This window comes from Equus asinus, chromosome 4, assembly GCF_041296235.1.
Source record: "Equus asinus isolate D_3611 breed Donkey chromosome 4, EquAss-T2T_v2, whole genome shotgun sequence".
Taxonomy (NCBI): Eukaryota; Metazoa; Chordata; class Mammalia; order Perissodactyla; family Equidae; genus Equus; species Equus asinus.
The window spans coordinates 125,977,829-125,990,300 of record NC_091793.1 but is presented as its reverse complement, the minus strand read 5'-3'; the positions used below and the strand labels follow the sequence as shown (position 1 = coordinate 125,990,300).

Genomic DNA, 12,472 nt, shown 5'->3' with positions numbered 1-12,472 from the left:
GAGGTCCTAGTACACAGAAATGAGACAAGAAAGGCTGAAGGATTGGAAAGAAAGAAGTAATTGCTTCAGTGCTCACACACAGCATGACTGGGTTCACAGCACAGCCTAAACAGTTTATACTGTTCATATCTGCCTTAACTTACAAACAGCTCTCAGAACTATCATTTGTAGTTCGTTTACACAGACAATTAACTCATACCTATATAGGGACAATACTGAGATTTCATGGTCAATGATGTACTAGATTTACCATTACTTCTCATTTACAAATAACACACTGCTTAAAAATATAAAGAATTCGACTCTCTTCTAGCCAAGGTTACCTGCGGTACCTCCTGTATCAAAGCCCTAGCTCAGAGGTGCTTTGTATTCCTTCTTTACCATTCTTCCAGCGCCGACTTAGTCTAACTACGTATTCCTTCTTCCCCACACCCCACCCGAAAAGGCCAATCTTCAATGTCCCAGGGCTTAAGGAAAGTACGGCAACCACAGAAAGCTGTGACTGCTAACTAGTGAGAGAGGAGGTGGAAGAGATGGCTAAGAGCAACAAAACAGAGAAAGGTCACAGGGACAATAATATCAATTGGTCTTGGCCCTGATTTGCGCAAAAGCCACAGAAGGGAAAAAGAAGCTGAGGAGGAAGGGCAGACGAAACCACCTCAGATTAGGAGAGAATAGAGGCTCTGCCTAGAACATTACACAGAAATGTACACACATGCCACAGACACACTTATTTGTATTTCTGGGGGGTGAGGTGGAGAGGAGGGTGGAGAAGATGAGTAGCCTACATCTTTTATCCAGAGGGTTAATAAGCTTCTCCTTCTCTTTCTATTCTCCTGTATGTCAGAACTGTATTCCTGAGTATGTTAGGTTGGGTCCCACCCCCACACCAGTCACTGTTCCCCCAACTCAAAGCACAAACAGGCTGAAGGTGCCTCCTACTTTCTGAGGCTCCAGTGAGTTAAACCCAAGTAACCCTTAAGGAAGTAGAGCCCTGGCAGGCTCCAGGAAGACGTGCAGAAAGAAAAATCACTTTCTCCAGGCATGTAATCTTCTCTAGCATCTAGCCCCCTTTTTCCAGGACCAGTCAAAATATGCCCACATCACTTTCACCACATGAGTGTGAGGATGCTAAAAGTAACCAAAGACAAAATGTCCTTCTCTAAACTTCGGTTGAAGATCATCCTATTTTCAAGGAAGAGTTTCATCTGTTGCCAATCTTCCTCTTTTTGCTTGAGGAACAGTCGCCCTGAGCTAACATCTGTGCCAATCTTCCTCTGTTTTATAAGTGGATCGCTGCCACAGCGCGGCCATTGACGAGTGGTATAGGTCTGTGCCCAGGAACCAAACCCAGGCCTCTGAAGTGGAACGTGCTGAACTTAACCACCAGGCCACAGACCGGCCCCTCAAAGAAGGATTTTAAATCACTACAGCCATGCTCTAATGTGGCGTAAATGGAACAAAGGTCTGAATTAATTTAAAATTGTGAACGTGAATGAGGCAATCTAACAGTCAAGAACATAAACTTCTGAATTAGACCTAGGTGCAAATCTCACTTACTAGTCATGTGACCTTAGGCAAGTTGGTTCTCAGCTACAAACCTCACCTCCTTCACCTGTAAAATGAGAATAATGACACCTACTTCACAGGGTCAAGGATAAAATGAGATGATGTAAAGCACTAGCACAGTTATTTGCACCTGATAAACTGTAGCTACACTTACGGACAACAAGCACTTGGCTATGGAGACACACATTTGAATTTGAACAGGTTCTTTACGTTAATAACAGAGACTTTATCACAAGTGTACACCTTAATACTCTGAAGGGCTTTGAAACCTAAAGTATATGGTATTGTGCTGAGCAAAGTCCAAAACACAGGGTGAGAGACAAGTGTTCACAATTCGTTTGGTCCATGCAATTCTAAGGCTTTCAAATTATAAAACACAGTGAATTAAAATACTTGATCCACATACTTCAGAAATTCATTTTAATTATTAAACTTGCACTCACCTGTCACTGAAAAAGCCAAATCCATAACCATATCATGGTGCCAATGTAAACATGTGTATGTATATTTCTTATCATCATCAAAATTCCTCCTATTGGAGAAAACCAAAATTCTCAATTTGATTAAAGGCATACATTACGAAAATAATGTATGCCAAAAACAATAAATCACGGTATGAAGCTTATAGGTCTCACTGTGCAAAAAGTACATTCTGTATTTCTAACCAAAGTTATTTCCACAAACAACAGGCCATCATGGTATCTTACTAGTTAGATATTCACTACTGTCACTCCTTCCTTTTTAGAGGCTTGCAAAAAAGTTCTCTTCAATAAAACAATTATAGGCAGAATGGCATTTTTTACTCCTACAAGGGCAAGGTTGGAAATTCTGAAACATTAAGTCTCTGCAATGAAGCGCACAGGAGGACGAGAAAGGGAGGGAGGAGGTCAGCAGAGCCCAATCTCCCGTTTTTGGCTTTTCTGTACTATCCCTTCTCCTAGACCCAGGAAGTGCACTGCTCTACAGGACTAACACACAAGAGTTCACAAATGATCACCACGCTCGCTTCGGGAGTTAACTGACCAAAGACGGATCTTGCCATCCTTGTGACCAGTTGCTATGCAATCTTCCTTTGGGTGACATGCCACACACGTAAAATTGTTCTTAGCATGCTTCTTATTTCTTGATGATGATAAAGTAAACCTAGAAGAAAAAAATTTTCCTTTGATTATTAAAGTCTCTTTGTAAGTGGTGATGTAGTTAAGGAAAAGGGAATTCCCACCCTTATCAACCAAAACTGGAGAGCTCTCAGAATTCACTGAATATAAATGCATGGTTTAAAAAAAAATTATGATCAAGAATCAAGAGTTTTGTTTTGTAAACATTTATTAATATACAATATAAACTTCACATGACTAACATTCTACCATGGTAACTTGTCTATGGAGGTCACTGAGAGAGAAGTGAAGAAAAGCAGTCCTTTCAGTGGCTTTTTGCCTGGACAAAGTTTGTTCAAATTTCTTGTTCCTGTTGAAGTTAAGTTCTAGCATGAGGTATGAACAAGTCTAAGAAATCTGAGACAACTGGCTAATGTGTCCAAAGATGCCAGGATCCTTCTTATATTGCAAAGAAAAACAAATGTTAATCTTGGTAGGGTAAAAGGGAGGAGGGGGCAGTGCCACTTGAAGAGTGACTACTCATACTTAGCATGAGTTTCTTTAAATGTTACTTCACTCATCTTTACAAGTCTATTAGGTAGGTATTATCCCCATTTTAAATATGTTAATTTGAGGTACAGCGAGGTTCAATGGACTAAATTTGACTTGTTTTAATTCCAGGTATCCCAAAGCCTATAGTCGTTCTGACAGCCACAAAATGGCAATGAAGATCACTTAAGAAGCCTTATTAAAATACATCCAATTTTGACAACTAGGATGCACACCAGAATCCAGGTGTACAAGGGGTTTTGGCTGGACAAAGCTCCCTAGGTTTTTTTTTTTTTTTAGAGATTTTATTTTTCCTTTTTCTCCCAAAGCCCCCTGGTACATAGTTGCGTATGCTTAGTTGTGGATCCTTCCAGTTGTGGCATGTGGGATGCCACCCCAGCATGGCGTGATGAGTGGTGCCACGTCCGTGCCAGGATGTGAACCGGTGAAACCCTGGGCCCCTGCAGCAGAGCACACAAACCCAACCACTCAGCCATGGGGCTGGCCCCTCCCTAGGTTTTTGCGACTAACGATTCCCTCAACCTTACCATTCTGGGTTAAAACTCGACCTCTCTGTTTGTGGTTTCACAGTCACTTGCAACATGAAGCTAGAAACAGCTTTGGCTCAGAGGTATGAGAGTGAAATAAAACTATAACAAATCTTGAGTAAATAAAGCTAACAAAAAGGAATTCCTTACCTCGATGTTGTTTTCTTTTTGAAAAAATAAACAGACAAGGAAAAGTCCCGTACTGCAGCAACGTATTCTCCCTGGTATTTCAAACACAACATTCAAAAAATTAGAAGAAACATTCTCATCAAAAAGTTAACACAGTAACAATCTTTTTAGATTACGGGTATATTAATATAAAATGACTATGCCATAGTTTAGCTATGGAAAGGATAATCTTACTTTTAAAATAATCATAGAAATTAGAAGACGAACTTAAGTCCTAGAACTAGACTCTCTAGCTTTAAGTATAATGATTTAAATTTTTTCCATTGAGGCATAATTTACATACAAAAAAACGCACTGCGTGATGTACGTGTGTCTCCACGTAACCACCACCACAATAGATTTCGAACACTTTCTTCACTTCAGGAATGTTCCCTGTTCCTCTTTCCAGTCATTCCCCAAAGCCCCCACTCTTATCAGCAATTACTGATTTCTATCAATAGTTTCCTTCTCTGCCTGTTGTAGAACGTCATACAAACAGAATGGTACCGTATGTACTTTTTTGTGTATCATTAGTTCCTTTTTATAATGAAGCAGCATTCCAATGAAGGACTATACATCGTGAATTGTTTATTCTCTTGTTGATGAACACTTGGGTTACTTCTGTTTTGGAGCTGTTATTAATATTAACCATTCTTGGACATGCCACTTGTGGTCATGTTCTCATTTCTCTCCCTAGGAGTGGAACTGCTGGGCATGGTAAAAGTATGTGTTAAACTTTACTCCATATCTTGCCAACTCTCAGTATTGTCAAGATTTTTACTTTTAGCTGTTCTGGTGAATGTGAAGTGGTATCTCACTGTGGTTTTAATTTGTACTTAACTGATGACTATGATGAAGAATGATGATGTTAATAACAATAGAGCATTCACTACTCTAAGAAATTAACCATTTTCAGATTGAAGCCAAAATAATGCTATAAAATTTAAGACTAAAGAAACACACCACCACAGTGATGTCTAGAGGCTTTTGATGGCTCTTAATTTAAAAATAATAAAGTGATTACTAACGGGACGGCTGAATAAATCACAGTATGAACATCACAGTTATTATTCCTCACGAATACTTACGTACACACTCATGCTGCAACGTTAAGTAAAAAAAAAGGTAAAAAGCCTTAGGATACTAATTCAGTTTGGGAAAAATTCTTTTACATACGTTTAGGAAAAAGTCTAGAAAGAGATTCCTTAAATATTATCACTGGTGAGATTTCATTTCTTCACTTTATTTTTAATTTCCAAATTTTCTATAATGGACATATTAATTATGGACAAGGAGGTCCTATTTTTTAAAGACACATAGTCTAAAATGAAAGGATTTGAGTGGCTTTTACATGGGACAGGCTAAGAAATACGATACAAATGCCAAAACACTGATATTTTTGGAACAATTAGAGGGTTTAGAAGAGCAATAAGACAGTTCATACAAAATTAAGACGGTCCTAAAAAATCTACACCATAAATACATGCTAAAGCAATGAAACAGACTTCTTAGTTACTAACAAAACTATTCTAACTTAAAGCAATATTAAATCACTATAACATAAAATTCTCAAAGGAAAGACTGTAAGAAAGAGATTTTATGCACAAAAAAGAAAACCAACAAAACAAATTTTACCTCATTTCCAAAGGCGATGTACTTGGGTGACTGGTTTATGTAATCCAAAACAAAGGAAAGCTCCTTAGACTCTATTTCTTGGCTTGATGATTTTGGCAGTTTCACTGAAACCAGCTGAAATATATCTAGCCAAAGGAAGCTATATTAATATAAACCTTCTCTAAAGAAAGTGAAGATGCGTGTTTATTCATATAAAACTGTTAATTAGTACTCTAGAATTGACTGGATGCCAAGATAATTATTCTAGGCTATCTTGAACAAAATGTACCTTAAAGTTGGACTCTTCATTTGAATACACAAATTTTAATGGAAGTTCTAATTCCACAACTCATATATATTCATGCTCTGTACATGTAGAAATAGAAGACAATTTATCTTACTGGTGCATTCTACATTACAAAGTATTAAGCTGACCTTTAAAATGGAGATGGAATATGATATGCTGGTGAACTGAGCAGCCAAAGGCAACAAACCCTGAGAGAGCTTTCTGAAATGCTATAGGCTTGTCACACACTTGTAGGATAAATCTCCTTTTCTGTAACATTGACATGCTCTTCTCTTTACATTCCATTTAAAAATTTCTCCCCAAGGGGAAATAGTTATATTTTACTATGCTATCTCTTTATCCTCCTAGGCTTTATAATGAATATAAAATTCTGTAACACATTGATCTACCACTTTCCTGTTTTCCAGCCTGCTTATTATATGCCCTGAACTCTTGATTCTTCTGGCCTTCTCAGTCATCTCAAACTTTACATGCCCAAACCCTGAACTCTTGATTTCCCTTTTCAAACTTAGTCTTTCCCCATTTGACCCTCGTAGGAAATGGCACCACCATTTACCCAGCTTGTTAAACTAAATTGTTGAGTTATGTCTGACTTCTATCATATCCCACATCAAACCATCAGCAAATTCTGTTGGTTGTATCTTCAAAAGATATCCAGAATTCAATCGTTTCTCACCACTTCTGCCACTACCAACTATCTAAAGCCATGATCACGTTTCATATTCTATGTTAGGAGCAATGGCCCCTTAAACCTTCTCCCTACTTGCATGGCATGTCCCTTTAGTCTATTCTCAACAAAGATGCCAGTGATTCTATTACGACTAAGTCAGATCATGCCACTCTTCTGCTCAAAACTCCTCAATGGCTTTTTACCTACTCATAGTAAAAACCAAAGTCCTTCCAATGGCCTACAAAGCTCTATATTATCTATTCTCCCTTGGCTTGGCTAACTCCAATCCAGCCTCCCTGCTATTCCTTGAGCACACCAGGAAATGCTCTAGAATATGCTTTTCCAATACAGCTGCACAGCTTCTTCTTCCTCTCAGAACTTTCCCTGACCACTTACTTAATACGTATTTCTCCAATGTTGCCTATCCCCCTCTCCTGCTATATTTTTCTCTAAAACACCTTCTATCTTATTGTATCGTATGACTGATCCAGTGGGCTTACTGTTGAGATTTACTGTCTGTTCTATTCTCTGCAACCAGAATAGTATCTGGCACAGGGTAGGTCTTCAATTAGCTGTTGAATGAATTAATTACACATAATCAAGAAATGATACTATACAGATACCATGTAAATAAAAGATTAATTTATTTTTAAACCAGAGAAACATACTAATATGATTTATACAATTTTCTACCAGACACTCTGGTTTTGGGCTGTGGAACAAAGATGAAATAAATGAAGAGAAGAGATACATTTATATGCATTTTATGAGACGCTAGTCACAGGGACTCCTTCCAAGATCAGTTTTCTAATCTGGCTTGCACATTAGACTCAACTAGGGAATACGTAAGTAAATACTTAGGGTCACACTACAGAGAATCCTACATTTTAAGTTCCTTGGAGTGATTCTAACATGCAGCCAGTAAGCCAGAGAGTTACTGGTCTCAGTCATATGGATAAAAAGTTTTGCTACAGCTATTGGAAACTATCCTTCCAATTGAGGAATCGTGGTTAAGTACAGAGTGGTTACTAAATGTGAGTGATGAGCAGAATCAGCTGGAGAGATATGAAAAAGGCAGATTCCTAGACTAAATCTTAGACCTAGTGCATCACTTCTCAGGTAGGGACATTAAGAATCTGCATTTTTTGTAAGTATGTGGATAGACATTAAGAATTCACATATTTATATACAGAACAGAACCTAAATATTGAAGAGTATTAAGTCATCTGGCAAGGTGACAATTATTTTAAGAATGTTATCATTTCCAGACATTTTTTGGAATGTCCTTTAGAGGTGATTTATGGGCCACATAAGAAAACTAAACTTACTGATTTTTATCGCTTCATGTCACTTTTTTTTTTTTTTTTCTGCTGAGGAAGATTTGCCCTGAGCTAACGTCTGTTGCCAATCTTCCTCTATTTTGTATGTTGGTCACCGCCAGAGCATTGATGAGCACGTCATCTATCACTGACAGACGACACTAGTGTTGTAGGTCGGTGCCCAGGAACTGAACCCGGGCTGCCAAAGTGCAGCGTGCTGAACTAGTGCTGGGGCTGGCCCTCACGTCATACTTTTGATAGATGAAATACTACTCATCAAAGACTGGGCACCAAATGAGTTTTGCCTAAAAAATCAGATTTAGCTTTCACACTTTTGACTATTCTAAGATAACTTAAAAGTCCATGATCTCTAACAAAAACCAACCAACCAACCACTATGGGAAAAATTCACTTAGCTAATGAGCTGTGAGCCAGTCTAGCTGACTGCCAGTAACCATCTTATAGCTGCTTTAAACTTTACAGACTGAATACAACTATATTTTATAGAAGACACCACAGGGTGCAGCAGGAGTTTTGAATTTTGGAATTAGAATAATTCTTTGGATCTATCTTTCACGTCAATGTTCTGATGTATGAAATTCTCTGCTAAAGGATAATTATTTTTAACTACTGAAGACACCCCGGGAATTCTAAAATGCTCTGAAACATGGCAATTTCAATGGAATGATGTTCCACTGATAATGAAAACATAATGATTTAGTCATACTATTATCACACTAGTATCAATCTGTTTTCTATACCATTTCTGACAGATTCAAGATCAACAAAAGAGGTATTCAAGGATGGGTGCAACAATAGTGATGCTTAAGAATGACAGATTAAGTTCAGTAGGAAGACAAATTCTAGCCAACCTCTGCAAAACAGCATTAAAATTGGAGCCCTGCAGTCTCCTGGTTACAACCATATATAAAGTAATCATTCCCTCACTGCATAGTTCAGAAGCGATATGAAGCCTCCTCAAAACGAATGTAATAACAATGAAAGCAATTTAATACCAACTCCAAAAACTGCTAACTTTAGACTAAATCCAAAATGTTAAATTTTGAGAAACTAAAATGTAAGGAGCCACTCAATGCTATACAAAACAAATTATTTATACTATACCTGGTTTTTCTTTATTTATTGTAACAAAGACAGAATCTTCAGCATGAGCAACAGTAAAGAGGGCATGAAGTTTATGTCCAACTATGAAAGTCTGAAAGATAAAAAGGATCCTACTGTTTACTGTCTGCCTGCCATCCCCCGACCCCTGCCCCAACTAGAACATAAGTTCCATAAAGAGTAGGGGTGTTTTTATCCATTTTGCTCACTGCTGTATCCCCAACATCAGAAGAGTATCTGGCCTATAGAAGATACTCAATACATATTTGTTGAATAACTTTTCAAGTTAGTACATATAGGTCTTCCTGTTTCTTTTTAATGGTTGTATAGTATTCTATTGAATGAATAGACATCAAGGTTATATTCAATTTTTTCTCCCATAAACAATGATGTGAGAACTATATACACGTGCCATTAATTCAATAAGAGATTTCTAAAGGTGAGACTGCTGGAGAAAAAGTTATTTTTTCACTTTCAGTTTTACTCTCATTGACTTTGAACAAAAAGTGTCAGTTCTCTTCTTCACTTCATGCTATCTTTAAACTACATTTTACATTACACTTTACCTATCACTAGATTTTTTTCTAAATCTGCAATTTGGCTAAACTGATAGAGGAAAATGCTGTCTCATTTGTTTAAAATTACATTTCCTTAATTATTAATGAGGTTAACTATCTCTTTATGTTTACTGGGTGCTATTTCTTTTTCTGAGTATTATATATTCCTACCCTATGCCAATTTTTTCCACTGGGTTATTAGTTTTTTCTTTATTGGTTTTTGGGGATTTTTTTGTACATTAGGGATAATATCTCTTACAAACATTTTCTTCCATTTTATTGCTCATCTTTTTGTTAGAAGTTAGTCAAATTTGTCTTTCTTTTATGGTGTGTGACTTGCAAAACTTGTGTAGGAAGGCTGTCTAAAGATTATGCCTTACGGAAAGGATCAATATATCTGTAATTATGTTGTCATTCCCTTTCACATAACGAAAATGAAAGATCAATCCACATACCTTTATCAAAATGCCATCCACATAGTCCCACAGTTTAATTGTGCCATCAAAGGAACAAGAATATAACTAAAAGGGTAAAAACAGTACAAAATTGATTAAAAAACAGAGCTCCATTAAGACAGCCAATGAGTCATTCCATGCTGATACCGAAGACATTTTCTGTTCATTAATTCATTGCTGGCCTTAAAGAAGTGGGGTCATTTACTTATACTGTTTTTGCAAAAGAGACAATCTTATCATAGCTCTTTTGAGGAAGCAGATCCATCAATTTCAAATTTTTAGCAAAATGGGGGGGAAAGTCAACCCTCTATCTTCAAGAGGCAGATGGTAACGTACTGAATTGTGAAAAGCACTTAAGAGCTTTTGCTATTTCTCCCAGAGTCTGGTCAGTTTTAACAGCAGAACCGTGTTCATCTTACATGGGTATTAAAGGAGTGCTTCTCAAATGATCTGAGACCGTCTTGGTTTTTTTTTTTAATTCTCAACCCATCAAAGACTAATACTTTTGTAAAATACAATAGAAGTTATTATGCACTTGGATGCTGTGGCAGTGTCAAAGTCCTCTAAGTTTTGGGACACTCAATTTCTATCCTTATCTCATTGCAGACTGATGACAAATAGCTTACAGCACTGGTCTGTGGACTATACTTTGGTAACATCATAAGGCCTCAGCAACATGTGTTTTTATTTTTTTTGAGGAAGATCAGCTCTGAGCTAACTGCTGCCAATTCTCCTCCTTTTGCTGAGGAAGATTGGCCCTGAGCTAACATCCATGCCCATCTTCCTCCACTTTATATGTGGGATGCCTACCACAGCATGGCTTTTGCCAAGTGGTGCCATGTCCGCACCCGGGATCCGAACCAGCAAACCCTGGGCCACCAAGAAGCGGAACGTGCGAACTTAACCGCTGCGCCACCAGGCTGGCCGGCCCCGTATTTTTATTTTTATCCCAGTGGACATAGTTTTACTAAGGTCACACTGGATTTTTTGTTGCTGTTATTGTGAAAACAGTTTGCTTACAATGTTTATAAAGAATTTTAAGGTTTCTGAATGAAAGTGGTAATTTTAAGAGTTCTGCCAATGGGGACATGGAATCAGAGAACAGAAATAAAAAATGAAGTAAGAAAGTATCTACGCAAGTAAAAGAATTAAAGTAGAAAATATCATAACTACTACATATAACATAAGAATCATGAACATTGATTAGTAAAATATAACAAGGCAAACACATAATCACTGTCAAAACAATGGTTAATTCACAAATACTGTGACTCTGAAGTCCAGAGCATCTGCACTGCCCACTACCTCAATCAAACCTGTAGATAACACAGCCCTCCTCTAATTTTAACTTTCGGTCACCAGAAATAGATCTTTTACACAATGTATATGTTGTTTTTTGTTTTGCTATAAAAATAATATAGACTTCATAAATTCCAATTTTAATGAAAGGATATTTTTGCTATCAAAGACATTCAAATGCTACATGTAACAATAAACTGTTTTCTCAAACCCTCAGAAGATGGCAAGGAAACAATGAGTGCTTGGGGGCCAGCCCCGTGGCCCAGTAGTTAAGTTCAGTGCACTCCGCTTTGGTGGCCCGGGTTCAGTTCTCGGGCACGGACCTGTACCACTCGTCAGCAGCCATGCTGTTGTTGTGTCCCACGTACAAAATAGAAGACAACTAGTACAAATGTTAGCTCAGGGCAAATCTTCCTCAGGAAAAAAAAAATACGTGCTTGGATCCTGCAGAAAAGCTACTTAACTTTGATTTTCAAGAGAAGCTAACTGAATTTTAGAAAGATCACTGTTGCTTTATGCCTCACTTCCTTTGTGATAACACACTGGGTGGCAATGCAAATCCATTCTCATATCAAGCAATAACTTCTAAGTTGGTTGTGATTAATCCAGAAAAATGGAACTTCATCAAAAACTAGAGCAAGAGTAGAATGTTTTTGAGATAACTCTTTCGTAGATGCTGAAACTTAAGAACAGAATTAAAATGACATTTTATTATTCTTGAATTCTGAGAAACAAGAGCTGCTTTGTGAGGGCAGTGAGGAAGCTGGGACTAAACTCGATTCTTAAATTTGTCCTGAAATTAACTGGTCAATCTAGACTAAAGAAGCCCTTCCTCTTATCTGGAAACTGGCCTTAAGATTAGGTAACACCTGCATTAACACTAAAGAGCCTCACCTGTGAAAGAACAGACCCACTAAATCAATACCTCTCAGCCAACCTTTTCACAAATGTGTTCCAAAAACCAAAGGATTCAAGGGCATATAAGTTGGAGAAAGACCACATACTATATATCCATTTTGGATATTCACAATGCATATAAAGAGATCTGAGAAAAACCACAATCAAGAAATTCATTTAACTGTGCTTACTGCTGAATTTCAGAAACTCATACAGCCAAGAATGCTTCTTTCAAGTAACAACTATTAGCATCGTGTGAAACAACTGGTTCACAGAGCATACCAAGAGCAATGTAGTTCTA

At 37.5% G+C, this 12,472-nt stretch overlaps 1 protein-coding gene across 2 annotated transcripts in view; it reads right to left on the bottom strand.

Annotated features, from left to right (window-relative positions):
* WDR75 (WD repeat domain 75) overlaps positions 1–12,472 on the bottom strand; it is a 31,795-nt gene that overhangs the window by 13,543 nt on the left and 5,780 nt on the right. For both annotated transcript variants that reach the window (XR_011502923.1, XM_014852916.3), the window contains exons 3-8: positions 9,976–10,041; positions 8,967–9,057; positions 5,567–5,691; positions 3,914–3,984; positions 2,593–2,712; positions 2,013–2,101 (exon numbers count right to left, since the gene is read on the bottom strand). Coding sequence is in view for 1 of the 2 variants with exons in the window: in XM_014852916.3 (XP_014708402.1) it covers positions 2,013–2,101; positions 2,593–2,712; positions 3,914–3,984; positions 5,567–5,691; positions 8,967–9,057; positions 9,976–10,041 (562 nt within the window). In the remaining variant the exon portion in view is untranslated. The remainder of the gene's footprint in view (positions 1–2,012; positions 2,102–2,592; positions 2,713–3,913; positions 3,985–5,566; positions 5,692–8,966; positions 9,058–9,975; positions 10,042–12,472) is intronic.